This window comes from Balaenoptera acutorostrata, chromosome 2 (genome assembly GCF_949987535.1).
Source record: "Balaenoptera acutorostrata chromosome 2, mBalAcu1.1, whole genome shotgun sequence".
NCBI classification, from domain to species: Eukaryota; Metazoa; Chordata; class Mammalia; order Artiodactyla; family Balaenopteridae; genus Balaenoptera; species Balaenoptera acutorostrata.
In genome coordinates this window covers 37,883,638-37,900,526 of record NC_080065.1, presented here as the reverse complement: position 1 = coordinate 37,900,526, position 16,889 = coordinate 37,883,638, and the positions used below count along the sequence as shown (strand labels likewise).

At 39.4% G+C, this 16,889-nt stretch overlaps 1 protein-coding gene and 1 non-coding gene across 3 annotated transcripts in view; one reads left to right on the top strand and one right to left on the bottom strand.

Annotated features, from left to right (window-relative positions):
* Positions 1-16,889, top strand: part of OXCT1 (3-oxoacid CoA-transferase 1) — a 137,854-nt gene that overhangs the window by 98,305 nt on the left and 22,660 nt on the right. For both annotated transcript variants that reach the window (XM_057540656.1, XM_007195526.2), the window contains exon 14: positions 9,309-9,398. In XM_057540656.1, coding sequence (XP_057396639.1) covers positions 9,309-9,398 — 90 coding nt within the window. The remainder of the gene's footprint in view (positions 1-9,308; positions 9,399-16,889) is intronic.
* Positions 14,952-15,053, bottom strand: LOC114235688 (U6 spliceosomal RNA). Its single transcript, XR_003621804.1, has one exon. It is a non-coding gene; the product is annotated as a U6 spliceosomal RNA (small nuclear RNA).

The following is a 16,889-nucleotide window of genomic DNA, read 5'->3' as shown; positions in this document are numbered from 1 at the left end:
GCATTTTTTGATCTTTTCTCCTGTGGCTAAAAACACTGGTAATGATTCTGATGTATTCCTTAATAATGTTCTTTTAGTCACTGTGTCTCTCTCTCTGAAAATTCCATCCAGCTGTCAGAGATGGCTGTGTAATTATAATAATTCTGTAATTGTGCTCTTTAGAGCTTTGCAGACAGTGGGAGGAGGTGATGGAGCAAGTCTGCTTCTGCCCATGGTTCTATGCTCACCGCCCCTCCTCTTCATCCCAACCAATCCATACCCCTTTGAAGAATCAGAAAATAAAATTTCTGAGAAAGACTATTTCCTGTTTCCAAAAGGAATGGTAATAATTTCATATTCCATGTGAGTTGCTGAGGGATGTTGATATATTTTAGTACATGCATACACATAAAAATGATTGTTATCCTTCCGTTTGTATTTTAGCTGTCATTTTTATTGGGATTTCCTAAAAATAATATAAGCCCTTAAAAAATTTCTGTGTGATAGTAAATGGGATCTGTGTTCCCACCATTAGAACATTGTTTGAACCAACCATATGAAATTCCTGGACTTGTAGGTCATACATGGTCACATGGGGGCAATTGCATATGATTCTAATGCATTTCTCTCAGTGACCCAGTGGAAAGAAGAGGTTCTTAATGCAGAAAATAACTTATCCTTGGATTTTTAAATATTGTGCTTATCCTGTTTCTGGATAATGTACAGGGCCAGAAACACCGGTGCTTAGTTGTATTTAATAAATTCAATTAAATAACTTATTTATACATAATATATAATTATTACTTAATCATTGTTAAGTAATAATACTTAATCATGTTAAATAAAAACAAATCCCCTTATATCTGTCCTGGAGCATTTGCTCAAACTCTTTGTATTCCTGTAGGAGGCCTGATAAAACAAGGCGAACTCACCTAGGCAGGTTATTTGATGTTTGTTTTCATCTTTGAAGAATAATGAGTAGACTCCATGAAAACTGAACCTATAGCTTCACAACAGAGCTAAGAATAACATAGAGTTTTTCTCCTGCTGTCCATTTTATTAATCCAGCAAATAGAGTAATCAGAGAGTCAGTCTGTCTGACCTTGTACAAAGAAGTTAACCTATCCAAAGTGCCTCATTTATAACCAAAAGAAGCTTCATCATACATTGCTTATACCTTAGGAAAAGAAAATGTGAAAGTTTTATACTTTTAACTCTTCACTTAGTAAATTCTTAGTAATTTCCTGCACAAAGGTAGAGTTAATGGCCTGCAATCAATTTTACACACATTGGGATTTTTTTTTTTACTTGGAGCGGTTGAGGTTTCAAAAGTGAATGATGGAGACACTCTTGAGCGGTATTGACACTTTTGCAAAAGGAGAGCATCAGTGTCATTAATAGCTAGGAACAGGGTTCATTTGTCCTATTTGAAGTTAATTGATTTCTTAAGTGCACAGGTACTGATGAATCAGAATAGATGTGATCGATCAGAACACATGGTTGTCATAGCTGGATAGGTCTTGGAGGCCTGCTCTTGTGTTTTAAGTTGCTAGATGGCAGTAGTGGGTGGGAGGGACATGGTTTGTTAGAGGAGGGATGGGATGCCTCTCATGAGGAAGAATTTCAGTTATAACTACCTGGATGGCCTTGTCACTGCTGGCCAGTGAAACATCAGCCCTGATCTTAATGCAGGTCATGGGGCAAACTCTATAGTGGGGATAAGCAAGGATGCTGTGAGAGCACCCGAGAGAGGCCCCTAATCTGTCTTGTTGATGGGGTGGGGGCAGAGGCATGCGGATGCTTCCTGGGAGAGGTAGTCATGATTTGATGCGTTAAGGGTGAGCTGGAGCACACCTGATAGAATGAGGGTGAGACCTTACCGCATAGTATGAAGCCATACGCTGTAGGCAACCAACTCACTATTCCTGGAATAGAAATGGGAACTGGAGCGTAAGGAAATAAGGAGGGTCCAGGCCACGCTGTCATAGGTTTTGTATGCCAGACTGAGTGAGGTGCTTGGACTTTACCCTGAACCACTGGGGAACTAGTGAAAAGTTTTAAGCAGAGGAATGATATAAAATGCTCATTTTAAGAAGATTATTTTTGTGGTTATGAGTTGGAAAGATTTGAGAGGGACAAGGCTGGACATAGGTTGACTGGAGGGATGTTACACCACTCAGGGAGAAGTCATAAGGATCTTAGCTAGGGTGAGAAATAGTCAAGTTCAAGAAATATTGGGAAAATAGAAGTTCTTTGTGATTGAGTGATTCATTGATTGTACATGGATAATGAAGGAGAGGCAAGAGATAAAGACGTTTCTGATTTGGATCCTGAGGTGGTTGACTGGCCACTAACTGAAATAGGAAATTGGTGGGCAGATGAGATTTGCCCTGATAAAGATGCTTAATTTAGTTTGGACCATATTGAGTTGAGGCGTGAATAATTAACATAAGATAACAGAAGTTTTTATTTCTCACTCACATAGAACCAAAGTGAATATCCCTGATTTGCAGACAGCTCTCTTCTGTGCAGTAATTCAGGGTTTGAGATTCCTTCCATTCCGTGGCTGCACCATCTTCAACATGTAGTTTGCAGAAAAGGCAAGGGCATGGAGCATTGTTCTTGAAGTTTTTATGGTCCAGCCCTGGAAGTATTATATATCACTTTCACCCCGTTCCATTGGTCAGAACTTATTCCTATGACTAATCCTAACTTCAAGGATGGCTGGGAAATGTGACCTCTGTGCCCAGGAACAAGAGGAAACAATTTGGGGAATCAGCCAGCAGATTGTGCTACAGGGTGACTGGGAAGTTTTTGGATATTGAAATCTGAAACTCAGGGAAGATCTGAGCTAGACATGTGGCTTTAGGAATCATCAGAGACAGGGCCGGTTTATATCATAAGTGTACAGATGAAGTCACTCGTGGAGAACAAGTGGCAATAAGAGCAGGAGGCCAAGGGCAGAGCTTTAAGTTGGCCAACACACAAAGCTGGTGTGGGAAAAGGATGCTAGAAAGGAGCCTGAAAGCCTCAAGGTAGGAGGTATTGTACCATGGAAGCCGATGAGTATAGAGAAGTTACAGATGTTGATGGAACACAGTGTAAAATGTAGTAGAAAGGTTCAGGAATGTATAAAGTAAACCTACAAAGTGTGTACTGAATCAAATGATTAAATATTAGAGACTGGATTGAATAGTTCTCACTTCAAGGGCCTGGTCAAGGAGAAACTGGACTTCAATGTGTTGAAGAATCTATAGAGAGGGGCTGTGGAGGGGGGAGGGGGGAGGAGCTATGAAGAGGGGATAATTGAAACAAGATCTCGGAGAGAACAGGAGCAACAGCGCTTACTAAAATGAAAATTTGAATTTATCCAAGTACTGCTTTTTTTTTTTTTTTAACAGTATCTCCTTTTTTAGTTATTAAATTTTATTGATTTATTTATTTATGGCTGTGTTGGGTCTTCGTTTCTGTCCGAGGGCTTTCTCTAGTTGTGGCAAGTGGGGACCACTCTTCATCGCGGTGCGCGGGCCTCTCACTATCGCGGCCTCTCTTGTTGCAGAGCACAGGCTCCAGACGCGCAGGCTCAGTAATTTATGTGGCTCACGGGCCCAGTTGCTCCGCGGCATGTGGGATCTTCCCAGACCAGGGCTCGAACCCGTGTCCCCTGCATTGGCAGGCAGATTCTCAACCACTGCGCCACCAGGGAAGCCCCAGTATTGCTCTTTTGACATGCTTTTTTTTTTAGCCCATATTATGATTGATAACTGATATTTGTAATAAGCAATTTTGTTAACTTACTTAACCATAAAGATATTATTATATTTCTAGTTACATATTAATTGGTTTACATGATCAGTTCACCTGTCCTGGGAAATACAATTAAACTTGGAAAGGAAAATCACATTTTTCTTGGTTTTGAATACAAAGTATAACAGAAAAGAGAAATATTCTGCTGTACCTTTGTTATAACTTTGCTAAACTAAGGCAAATTTTAAAAATCTTTTATAACCTCTCTCTTTGTATTTAAAGAAATGTTGATGTCACGTTTTTATTTTCCCTCTCTCCTTCTCTTTAGCTAGGAACATGTTTAGAGACCGCTTTCTTTCTTAGACCTTTTTTTTTTTAAATTTTATTTATTTATTTATTTATTTATGGCTGTGTTGGGTCTCCGTTTCTGTGCGAGGGCTCTCTCTAGTTGTGGCAAGCGGGGGCCACTCTTCATCGCGGTGCGCGGGCCTCTCACTATCGTGGCCTCTCTTGTTGCGGAGCACAGGCTCCAGACACGCAGGCTCAGTAGTTGTGGCTCACGGGCCCAGTTGCTCCGCGGCATGTGGGATCTTCGCAGACCAGGACTCGAACCCGTGTGCCCTGCATTGGCAGACAGATTCTCAACCACTGCGCCACCAGGGAAGCCCAGAACATTTTTTAATAATGGGAAAGTGAGACAGAAATAAAGAGGCTTACATTTGGATTGAGGTGGATACTTAATGCTCTGGTGTTTAATATTGAACAACAAGCCCTAGTTTTATAAATAAATCACAGCTATTTTTCCCTTTTTCTTACAGTTGATTCACATTTTCCAGTAGGGCACATAACATTAGTTTAAAATGCTTTAAAAATTGTTTCTGTAGATTGTACATTGTTTCTCACTTAAGAGCAGAATATTTAGAGGTAACAAATCTGAAAATAAGCCATTACTATTTATATACTAATGATAAAGATGATGGCAAGAATCATTTTCAGTATGTTTTATGTTTTATTTTAAATGGCATTTTAACAATTTCTTTCACTTTCTTTAAAATTCTGGTATTAGGAAATAGGATCAAAGTAAATAAAAATATATTTAAAATACTGATTTTGGTTTAAATATATTTTCTAGAAAAAAGGTAGATGATCATGTTCATTTTTTATTCCTAATTCTTATCTTAGTTCCTGGTTCATAAGAGACCCTGAAAATATTTGTGAATGGAGGATAACAGTTGAGTCAGTATCTTTTTTTTTTTTTTGAGTCAGTATCTTTTTAGAAAAGTTTTGTAATCGTCATAATAGAGGATGCAGCATTCTAGTGCATTTTATTGCAGTATTCTTTCCGTACTTGATGTCAGAGTCAGTCCTTAACTGCAAAAAAATGAGTTGGCTATGAAATGAGTATCCAGCAATCATCTCTCCATTATGCTAGCCAGAATACATTTCAGAACTAAAGTTGCCCCATTCAAGAAATGTATGTTTGCTGATGAGATTTAAAAGAAAGCCACACTTTGTGTCACCCTGGCCCAGTGTTTCAATCATGACCATAATCTCCTCTTCATTATAGGCCTATTTTTTCTCCGTATCACTTTTCTCTTTTGTGATTTATTTAAAGATATATTTTTAGCTCCTTAACGTCTCTCTTTTATCAGCTTTTTATTTTGTATATTGATTAGGATGTTGGGTTTCTGGGAGGGAGATGAAGACAGAGGTAAGATCTGTATCTCAGCTCTATCAAATGTCAAGCAGTGTGCTGGACATTTGGATAAAGAGGTAGATAACAGTGCTGAGGACAGTATCTGGCATAGTCACCTCCCTCAAAGAGCAGTGGTAAAGCATCTCCTTAAGAACCCTTCTCAGGTCCCCCCTCTGTTATGCAGCTGTAACAGTTCTAATTCTACACAGAATTCTCTCCCTTCCATAGAGTTCATTTGGGCAACACACCACTGTATTAGTCACACCAGCTGCTGTAACAAATAAGCCTCCCGATTTCAGTGGTTTAGCACCCTGTGTTTTTCACTCATATTGAGCAATGCAGTATGTTTCTGAGTAAGTGGGCTCTGCTACACATGGTCATTTAAGGACCCAGCCTGAGGGAAGCTCAGTCATCTGCGAGGACACCTTGGATGTCAGTGTCCAGATTGCAGAAGGTGAAGGAGCATGAAGGATTACACGTGAGAGGTTTTTATGGGCCAGAGCCTGAAACCCCAGGTAGCACCTCACTCTCTTCCGTTGTCTAGCACTCAGGCACATGGCTATCCCAGCTGCAGTAGAGCACTGGGATATGTAAGTAGTTGATTCCCAGAAGAGTGCCTGCTGAGCTGGGCTGAAAGGTGGTGTTGAATTTCCCACTTGCTTCAGAGAGGATGTCTTATATCTCTTTTTTTCTTCTGGTATAGATAGAATAAATTATTTTCCTTTAGTAATTGATTCTGTTTCAGAAATCACTTGGGAATTGAAATGGAAGAAAATATTTTCATTTCTTTTTCTAATACAATGAACTTACTTAAAAAATACAAAAACCAAATATTTGGAGGTTTTCCGGTTAACCTGCTAGAAATGCTTTCTCTTAGGAGACACTGCTGTTCTCTTCCCCATCTGGCAGACTACCTTTGGAAACACCTCCTCTGTGACATCCTGCTGAGCCTCTTCCTCCCATTCCTGCCTCTCCGGGCACAGGTAGCAGTTGCATCCTCTGTGCTCTGCTGGAACTTGAACATACCTATGTTACTTGAAGCCATTCATCCACTCATTCTTCTAAGCACCTATAATGCAATAACAATAATAATAATACGGTGAAAGAAAGAAAAGAGTTGAAATTCACTGTGATAGAATTACATACCAAATAGTGCCAAGGATACAGGGAAAAGGCACTTAGCTCTACCTTGGGGATGAGAGAGAGGTGGGGAATGCTTCTTTTAGAGGGAAGAAGTTTGGTTCAAGTCTCTTTAATTACTCATGGATGCTTTCCCTTCCCCCAGTGATGAAGTTTATGAGAAAAGAAGCCTGTCTTGATAATCTCTACGTCCAGCACCCAGTACAGTACAGGCTCATATTAGACACTCAGTAAAATGAATTGACTGAAGATGTAAGGCAATAAATTTATAAATTTCTGTTTACTTCACATCCATTCCTCATAACAACTTTATGACAGGGCAGATATTCTCATTCCTGGATTATAGATAATGAGCCTAAATACAAAGAGATTTGGTGTTTTGCAAATGTCACACAGTGGGTTAATAGATCTCAGGTGTTCTGCACCTAATCTTGTGCATTTTTTACTCTTGGAAACAAACATGTAAGTTTCAAAATAGTGCTTTGAAATTTGTAGCATGTGCTTTGAAGACAAGACATGAGACCACTTGAATCTCTTTGAGTGATGAAGACTGTTCATTTACATTGAGTCAAGGGATAAAGTTCTTTCTAACAGACACAAAGAGATGGTTCTTTCCAACATGTTTCATAGCTCTTTATATTCCTGCCAGCTCAGTGTTATGTACCCAGCTGGTGCTCTATAAATCTTTCTTAAATAACTGATGATGATTTAAAATATGTACATCAGATTCACCTAAAATGGACAAGCTTCCTGTTAGAAGCTGTCATAAGCTTTTACCAGTATCATTGTGTCACAGGGGACAAAATTTGCCTGTGGTATATTCTAATTCAAGGAATTTTTTTTTTTTTTTTTTTTTTTTTTAATTCAAGGAATGTTTAACACACTAGCTTGGTTTCTGGTTTTCTTTGGCTTCCTCATTCTTCTGGCACTTACACTCTTAGTCTGCCCAAGGACACTATCTATGGAAGCTGAGACTAGCTGGATGTTCTCACCACAGCAAGAACATGTTGAGACATTTTTAAATGGAATAGCTTTAGTGTCTTTTGATGTTTTAAAAAATCCCAAACTTCCTTAGTATTGGAGTTTATGATAGACATTCATGGCTTCCATCTCTAACTTATCCATATTTTGTACCATAAAGTATCAGTGTTTTCTTCAGAAATGTTATGACCTGGTGCTTTACTTATTAAAATTGCAGCTAAGGATGACGGTATGGCTTATAGAAGTATAAAATTACACACTTCCACATGGATATTCTGCTTCATGGCAACCTTACATGTCTGAAGACAGACTCATTTTGTCCCTTCCACTCCTTTCTTGCTCCACCTCCCAACCATTGCCAGCTGCTTCCCAATGTCATTTAGTGGCAAGCTCCAAACCATGAAGATATCCCGACTACTTACTCGTTTGTTTTATACTGCCCATCTAATTCATGTTCATGCAGTGTTGCACTGACCTCTAAAATGTTTCTGAAATCAGGGGATTTGAGACCGTGTTTTAAAGCCAGGTGTGAGTGTATTGCCTGATTTCCTTAAAGCTATGAAATTATGGGAAAGGAGCTGAAAGCCCTGGAAGAGTTTACTGTTAAATCAGCAAGAGGACTTGCAAGAAAAAATAAATTAAATTTTCAGGAGGTTTCAGTGTTAGAAACATTTCTCTTCAGTCTACTTGAGTAAGAATTTATTTCATCATCTCTGGGGACACTTGCTTTTTCCAAAACTCTGTAACCAGGAGACAGACTGGATAGTGGGAATTATTCAGAGTGTGTGGCACAGAGAAGGTGGCTGGTAAATGTTTAATGAATGAGGAGATGGACAGATGAACAAAAATAGAATGGTCTTGGTGAAAGGATCCTGAAGTCTGCTTCTGTTTTCTGTTTTTGCTTAACAGAAATATATTTTTTTGTTTCGTTTTGATGTATTCTTCTAAGAGCAAGATAAGTGCCAGGTTTTAGAAAGACAGACCCACCTTTCGTATTAATCATTACTAGGGAAGCACCACTAATGCCTTAGTTTATTACCTAATGGCATTTTAATCTGCAGGAAATCCAAGAGAGTGCTTTAGAAAGTGTCTGTGATTAAAGACTCAGTGGTGCCAAGTATATGTTTAAAAAGAAAGAAATGAATGTCAGGGGTATGTGGATTTCAGTCTCATATTATTGTAGTAAGAGTAATGTGCCCAGAATTTTGGAAAGGTTCTTAAGTTTTTTCTTGTCCAATGATTGACTTATTGCTAATATAGCGTTGACAAAGTAATGTCAGCCATACTCAGTGAATGTAACATCAAAATATTTATCCTGAACTTATTCTTCAGCCATAGAATAATAGAGCAACAGGATATTAAGGTCATAAAGCTCAAGTACTAAGCAGTGAAGGTCGATGAGTTTTTGTCACTAATTATTCCAGCGGCTTCTTCTTGCAAGTTAATTTTGTTCTGCCACATACTAAAAAGGTGAAAGAGGATTACTTCTTCTTTTTATTTTTTTAATATTTATTTATTTTTTGGCTGCGTCGGGTATTAGTTGAGGCACGCAGGATCTTTCGTTGCGTCATGTGGGCTCTTCGTTGTGGTGCACGGGCATCTCTCTAGTTGTGGCACGCAGGCTTAGTTGCCCTGCGGCACGTGGGATCTTCATTCCCCAACCAGGGATCGAACCAGTGTCCCCTGCATTGCAAGGCTGATTCTTAACCACTGGACCACCAGGGAAGTCCCAGGGATTACTTCTTATTTTCTGTTTGTTTTGCAGGGGAAGATGGTGAAAGGAATGGGAGGGGCTATGGATCTAGTGTCCAGTGCCAAAACCAAAGTGGTGGTCACCATGGAGCACTCTGCAAAGGTAATGACAGCTGCTTTTGGAAATTCACACTACACTGAAATCCTGTACACCAGGTCATTCGACCATTGTTTTTATTGTTTTCTCTGGATCACTCAACTTGATAGCATTTATATTTTAGAGAAAAACGTTACAAATAAAGGCCATTATTTATTATCATTCAGCTAAATGTTTGTTTTAACTTTGAAGCAAACATCAGGGTGTTCTTTGATTATTTGCCTCACACACACATTAAAAGTAAAAGCTGTAATGTCTTCAAAAGCAGTGAAACGATGTTAGGGCAGATGTGTTGATTCAGGTTTATAGATATTTTTATTTTAGTTTTATTTTTTTGGCCAAACCCAGTGGCATGTAGGATCTTAGTTCCCCAACCAAGGATCGAACCCATGTCCCCCTGCAGTGGAAGCATGGAGTCATCACCACTGAACCACCAGGGAATTCTCTGATTCAGGTTTAAAGATGATTATAGTGGTTGCTATCTCTGTGCAAAATGAAAAACACAACAGAATGTGGGTTTTTAACAGCAGTTATTTTCAAGTGGACAATATGGCCTCTTACCAAGTCTGTGGAGGTGCCGTTTTGAGACGGTGTTAGAAAATGATGGACTTGGTGATAGCAAGTGTTCAATTCTGAAGAATATTATACTTTTATTTTGATAAATCATTGAGTGTTTATTGAATACCTGTTGTGTGCTGGGCACTGCTGGAATTTAGCAATGACCAATACTAGACAAGAATCATTGACTGCATGGCACTTACATTTAATGGTGATGATGATGATATCATTAGCTTATAATAGTGATGGCTCCCATTCATTGAGTTTACTGTGCACGAACAGTACCCTAAGCTCTCTGTGTATGTTTGCCTGTAAAAGCCCATGAACTTGATATAAGTATTTTTGTGGGTCCAGAAACAGAGCTACAGAGAGGTTAAGTAACTTGCCTAAGGTCACATAACTAGTGGAACTGAGATTTGGTCTGGGTACCTCTGACTCCAAAGCCTAGTCTTCTAAATACTGAGCTATCAGTATGACTTTCTTCCTATTCCAAGTCATTGTCTTTGAACCAAGTGAGCTTAATTGCCTTCCCCACCTGAATCCCTGGGCTTCTGATGATTTGCAAAGTTGATATTGGGTGGCAGGTACCCTCTTCACCCTCTATACCTTTGCTCATTCTCCTTTATAATTCTTAGTTTTAAAACAAAAGCTACCTGTTTCCACCTTGATACCTGCTATTTTGACTGGAAGTGGTAGTTCGTTTGCCCTTTTTTATTTTGTGATGCAGCATTGTGGGAGAGTGTGGGTCTGGAAGATTTGCATCTGACTTGCTTCCCATGGGGAGTTCTGTTACAGAGTGATGGGTGCCATGAAACAGTTTCATTGTGAAAACTGTAATAAATATGAAATTATCATAAATTGCCTAGTAAACAGTGAAGTGAGCAGTGACGCATAAATATGGAACAATAGAAATGAAACCAACACAGGTGACTACTGAACGATGCCTGGCAAAAGCATCCAAACTACTTCATTTCAGAGGCAAAAGGATGCCACGCATGCAAATCAAATCCAAAGCTTTTCTGGAACATAATGTCCATTTGGAGAAAACTCTTTCCGACTTTCCTTTTGTTGTTACTTTAATGTTGACACATAGGCACTGAAGTCCGACTCATTTCAGATTATTTTTGAGCATTCGTTTTCAAAACATTGGGCCTGTATTTCTCTCTCTTTTTTTCCCCAAAGTGTCTTCTTTCTCCTCAGCTGGAATTTCTGACACAGGAAAAATGGTGCTTCAAACTTCCGATTAGAAGTCCCTTCTTAAAGCTTTTCATAGAAGCAAGATAATGTTTTTTAGCATTTCTTCTTTGTCTTCTCTCAGTGGGGAAATTGGCACTAAGTTTTAGACCAGAACTGAAGTTAGATATTTTTCCCTACATACTTTCATTTGAACAAACTAGCAAAAAATATATTTGTGATTAAAATAATAATATTGATGTGTTTATACTTAATAGTTAGATAACCTTGAAAACTAACCAACAGAAGTTTCTTTTCTTGCCATCTTCACTTTGTACTCTTGGTCCCAGAATGTGTGGTTGCTACTGTATATTGTTCACCTGGACTTACTGTTACTGGCCCAACTCAAGGGAACACGGGGACCTCACCACTTCTTTCCTGCATCTTTTGTCTGCCTAAAGGTTGGTAGAGGTTGGAAAGGAAATAGGGAGGCGAGGTCTTTCACTCCTGATGGCCTCTCCAGTTAATGACCTGTTCTTTTAGACATGCCAGGTAACTTCTGCTGCCTTATGAGTAAGTGAACAGCCTAGGGGGAGAATCCCCAGAGTTTTCTAAGACACAGAGTAGAAAGTTTGCAGTGAAAGATTAAAACCTGAGAAAAGAAATATAATCTTGTATTCCTGTGCTGCTGATTTTTTTTTTTCCCCAGTAAGTGGGTGGAGCCATCAACTGGCTTTCAGGTGCAGCTTTTTTTTTTGCTCCTTTTCTTTGTCTATAGGGTTACAGATGCAGGTCACTTATAAATATAGCATTACCTGACCTTTGAAAATGTTGCTTTAATCAGACAAAGGAAACTCTTTCCTTGCAAGTCTTTGCAAGCAGCCAGCAGCTTCTGGTATTTGAAACCTGGCTGCCTGCTTGTGTTGATCTAGAGTAACCAGCATAATATTTCCCTTGCCTTAAAAATGCTTCTGGAGACATGTGGCAGGCACTGGCGTCAGACTGGCCTTGGAGTGTGGCTTTCATTTAAGCTTAGACATGAGGGTTCCAGGCAAAATTGCAAAGTAGGCAGAGTTTTTGGTGTCTAGCCACCTTCTTACTTAAGCTCCTTTTGATCTCTTGGCGTGTCCTTCTTTTGCCCTCTAAAAATTGGGAGAAATGAAGGAAAGGAGTAGGAGTTTGAGTCTTTACTAGGTGTGAGGCCCTGTGTGTGGCATTGTACATACTGGATCTATAAACCTCTCAGCGACCCTCTGATGTAAGGCTGGAATGTAGACAGGTAAGAAACTTGTCCAGGTAAGTGGCAGAGCTAGGAGTTTCCCTCAGTTTGGTCTAGTCGTGTTCATCATGTCATACCATGCTGCATCCTCACCTAAGTTCCCATCCACACCTGCCCTTTTCTGAAAGCTTCAGGTTTCAGAATCACCTCTTTCCCTTTTTTCATTTTCCCTGGTCAAAGCTGTCCCTGTTGAGATAGATATCAGCAAAATATTTAAAAGAAAACAATCTGAGAATTGTGCCCCTTAGTACCCATCTCCTCTTCTTCCCTTTTGTATTAGAATCTTCCCATGTTTTAGTTGGACACAGAGTAACCCAGTGACAGACTACATTTCCCAGATTCCCTTGCGTGTAGATGCATCTATGTGACCAAGTTTAAGTCAATGGGATTTGAGCATTTGTGCAATTTCTGGGTCATGTCCTTAAAGAGAAAGCCGATTTCATTGGACTATTTTTTGTCCCCCTCTAGCCTTCTGAGAAAGGCCTTAACTGCAACAGCAGCCTTGGAACCAAAGTTGTAAACCACGTGCTGAGGCCTGCAGAGCTGCCCCACCAACCTAGATCCCTAGCTGCCCCATCCTTTTCTTTATCAGTTCCTGCCAGGACTCCTCATAACTTCATCCTTGGCCCTCTGTACTTCTCACCCTCTGCACCTTTCTTGGGTGCTTTCTAAATCTTTGGCACCAACTATTATTTTTCACTCAGTGGCTCCCTAATCCTTATTTCCACCCTGGAATTCTCTAATGAGCTCTATAACTGTAGTTTTTCCCTATTAGACACCTCCACCTGGTTGATCCATAGCTACCTCAACCGCAGCACTTATACACGTGAAATCATCATCGTTTCCCCTAAAAATCTTCCATCTGCTAGCTCAACTGGAGAAGTGATGATCTCCCAGCCCCCCTCTGGAAAGGTACTCGTGGAGTTTCTGCCCCTCCCACTACACCAATCACTGTACATATTGCATCTACAATACCCCTGTGATCTGCTCCATCCTGTGGATTTCTACTTGTTTAAGTCCCTGTCACATCTACATGGGTCACCGTTGCAGTATCCCAAAGGTCCTCTTCCTGCCAGACTGACCCTCTTTCCTGGTAATCAAGCACACCACTGCCAAAGTGACTGGTCTCAAACTAAAGCTGGATCGAGCTAGGTCCACATTACTTAGTTCACCTTAGCCTCCCAGCCTTCTGTCATCAGCTCCCCAGCAACCTACTTCATCCTTGTTTCCAGGGCTTCAGTTCTGCTAGGATCTCCACATTCATGTTGTTTCCTGTTGTTAGGTGTTTCCACATTCTGTTGCCCTTCCCCCTTTATCTGACTCACTCCTACCTCTACACGATGATATATAAATGAGCCAACATTTTATGAATTTGCTGGCTTAGCGTCTTCCATCCTCTAGACATGATGAATGACCAAATGAATATTCTTTGAGGCTTTGTCTTGAAATTTGGCAGAATTATCTTATGTATGTTAATTTACTTGTTTATGCAAGCATCAAATATTTATTGAGGGCCTACTATGTGTCAGGCACTATGATAGAGTCTGAGGAAATGAAAAATAGAAAGGCATAGTCCTTCCTTTAGGCAGGTCAGAGTCTCATGGGGATAGAGTCATAGAAACCAATACTTAAAATAGAAGAGTGTACAAAACAGAGTGCTTCCCATGGGATGTAGCATTTGCATGGAGATCTGAAGGATGGGGCAGGGTTTGAAGGGACTAGTGTGTTGCAGGTCAAGGGAATAGGCACTGAGGTGTGAAAGGGCAGCACATGCTGAGGGATTTACAATTAGGTCCCTGTCGTCAGAGAGCAAAGGGAGAAGAGTTGGGTGGAAATATACACACACACACACACACACACACACACACACACACACACACACACACAGAGTCTATTCTCCACACAGTGGTAGGAATGATGGTTTTTTTTTTGTTGTTTATTTATTTTTATTTATTTGTTTATTTATTTATTTATTTAACATCTTTATTGGTGTATAATTGCTTTACAATGGTGTGTTAGTTTCTGCTTTATAACAAAGTGAATCAGCTATACATATACATATATCCCCATATCTCCTCCCTCTTGCGTCTCCCTCCCACCCTCCCTATCCCACCCATCTAGGTGGTCACAAAGCACCGAGCTGATCTCCCTGTGCTATGCGGCTGCTTCCCACTAGCTATCTGTTTTACATTTGGTAGTGTATATATGTCCATGCCACTCTCTCACTTCATTCCAGCTTACCCTTCCCCCTTCCCGTGTCCTCAAGTCCATTCTCTATGTCTGTGTCTTTATTCCTGTCCTGCCCTTAGGTTCTTCATAACCACTTTTTTTTTTTTTTTAGATTCCATATATATGTGTTAGCATACGGTGTTTGTTTTTCTCTTTCTGACTTACTTCACTCTGTATGACAGACTCTAGGTCCATCCACCTCACTACAAATAACTCAGTTTCGTTTCTTTTTATGGCTGAGTAATATTCCATTGTATATATGTGCCACATCTTCTTTATCCATTCATCTGTCGATGGATACTTAGGTTGCTCCCATGTCCAAAAATATGGAATGCTTCACAAATTTGCATGTCATTGTTGCACAGGGGCCATACTAATCTTCTCTGTAAGGAATGATGTTTTAAAAATATAAATCATGTTATAGCACTTCTTCCTGGGCTCAGAAACCCTCCACAGCTTCCCATCTCCCTTAGATTCAAGTTCAGAGTTCCTTACACTTTGTCCCTAAGGCCCTCCCTGGCTTGTCAGCTTCAATCCCAGTACCTCTCTGACTCCATCTACTAGCATTCTCCCACTTGCCCACTGAGCTCCAGCCAGACTCTCTTCTGTAAGTTTCTGGAACATTCCAAGCATCCTCCTGCCTCAGGGCCTTTGCACTTGTTATTCTCTATGCCTGGAAAGCTCTTCCTCAGATACCTACATGGCTCACTTCCTCCGTTCACTCAGGTCTCTGCTGAGAATACCAGAGAAGCTTTCCCTGACTATTATACAAAACAGAATTCCCCCCTCTTCTGATGATTCTTCATCTCCTTTCTTCACTAGAATGTAAGTTCCATGAGGGCAGGGGCTCTTTCTATCATAAATAATAACTGAGGAAAACCATGCCTGGTGCATATTAGGAATCAATAATTGTTGAATTCATTAGTTCTTCAAATAATAATGATACTTTGAACATATAGAGCACTTTTAACTTTTTCCAAGCAGTTACATGTTTACTGCCTTTATTTTATCATTACAATACTCTTGTGAGGTAGGTCTTATTGTTTCCCTTCCAGAGGTAAACCAACCAAATTTCATAGGGGTTAAACATTCCGATAAAAGTCAAGTAGAAAATTAAGAGCAAAAGCAAACTGAGAACCTGTGTATCCAGCCCCTCTGTTTTCTGTTACTAAACTTTTCTGTCTGGCAAATACCATCACCACTAACAATATAAAGGAAAGTGTTTTGTTCTTAGTATTGTGTACTGGAAATGTGTTCCTAAGGGTATAACTCTCAGTGCACAAAAACAAAGAAATTCAGTCATAGTTGTCATTTATTGGAAACAGACAAAGCTCCGGTACCTATTTTTGAGAACATAAATGAGAGCTCTATTTCTAGAACAGGCTTAGTTTTTATTTTTATTACAGTAGGAGGTCTGGATTCTAAAGGATAAAAAGAGTCATAGTTACATTGTTATGAAGTTGAGAATAAATCTTTGTGAATAATATTAAGTCCAATTTGTATCTGATAGCAGTGTCATATAGAAATCTTGAATACTGTTTTACCTTGTCTTTGCTTTTTGTGCAGAGGAATTATAAAAAGTAAATGAGATTTATTAATCCTTTTTATTTTGGACCAAATGTGTTACCAAAAGCCAGCAAATACAAAAGAGTTTTTTAAAAATGCTTTCTTGGAAGCATCCTTGAGATAATTTTCAGCAACATTGAAAAGTATCCCAAGATAAAGTATTCTTTTGTTAGGTTAATTCATAATTAACATAGTTTCATCTGGATTAATTTTTTTTCCATTCATAAAGGCTTGTCAGGTATTTTATCATTTGTTAATGAGACTATTTCGTGGCTAGGATTGTTTGGGAAAAACCGATATTCACCATTAAAAATAGAAATCCTTACATGGTTTTGTCTTTTTTATTTGTCCTTTAATGATGGACATGCCTGCAAAAAAATGTTATAACAGAAGAAAATAGCAGAACACAGTCCATCGACCAATAAACACTTTAAAATATCTTACCGAATTTAATTAAGCAAATAACTTCAAATTCTGTGACCTTGAGTATCCATAGTTCTTGATAGGAAAGCTAATACTAAGAGCAGCTTTCTAAGGTATCACAGCAATTCATGGATGGAAAGAGAAAATAATTCCTGCTCAGTCCTGGGCTCTGCCATACTTAGTCTAGAGACCATAGGATGCAGTCTTTAGAGAGAAAATAAAAGGCCATGATAAAGATTTTTGTATTATATTGAAGAAAAATGGCCTTC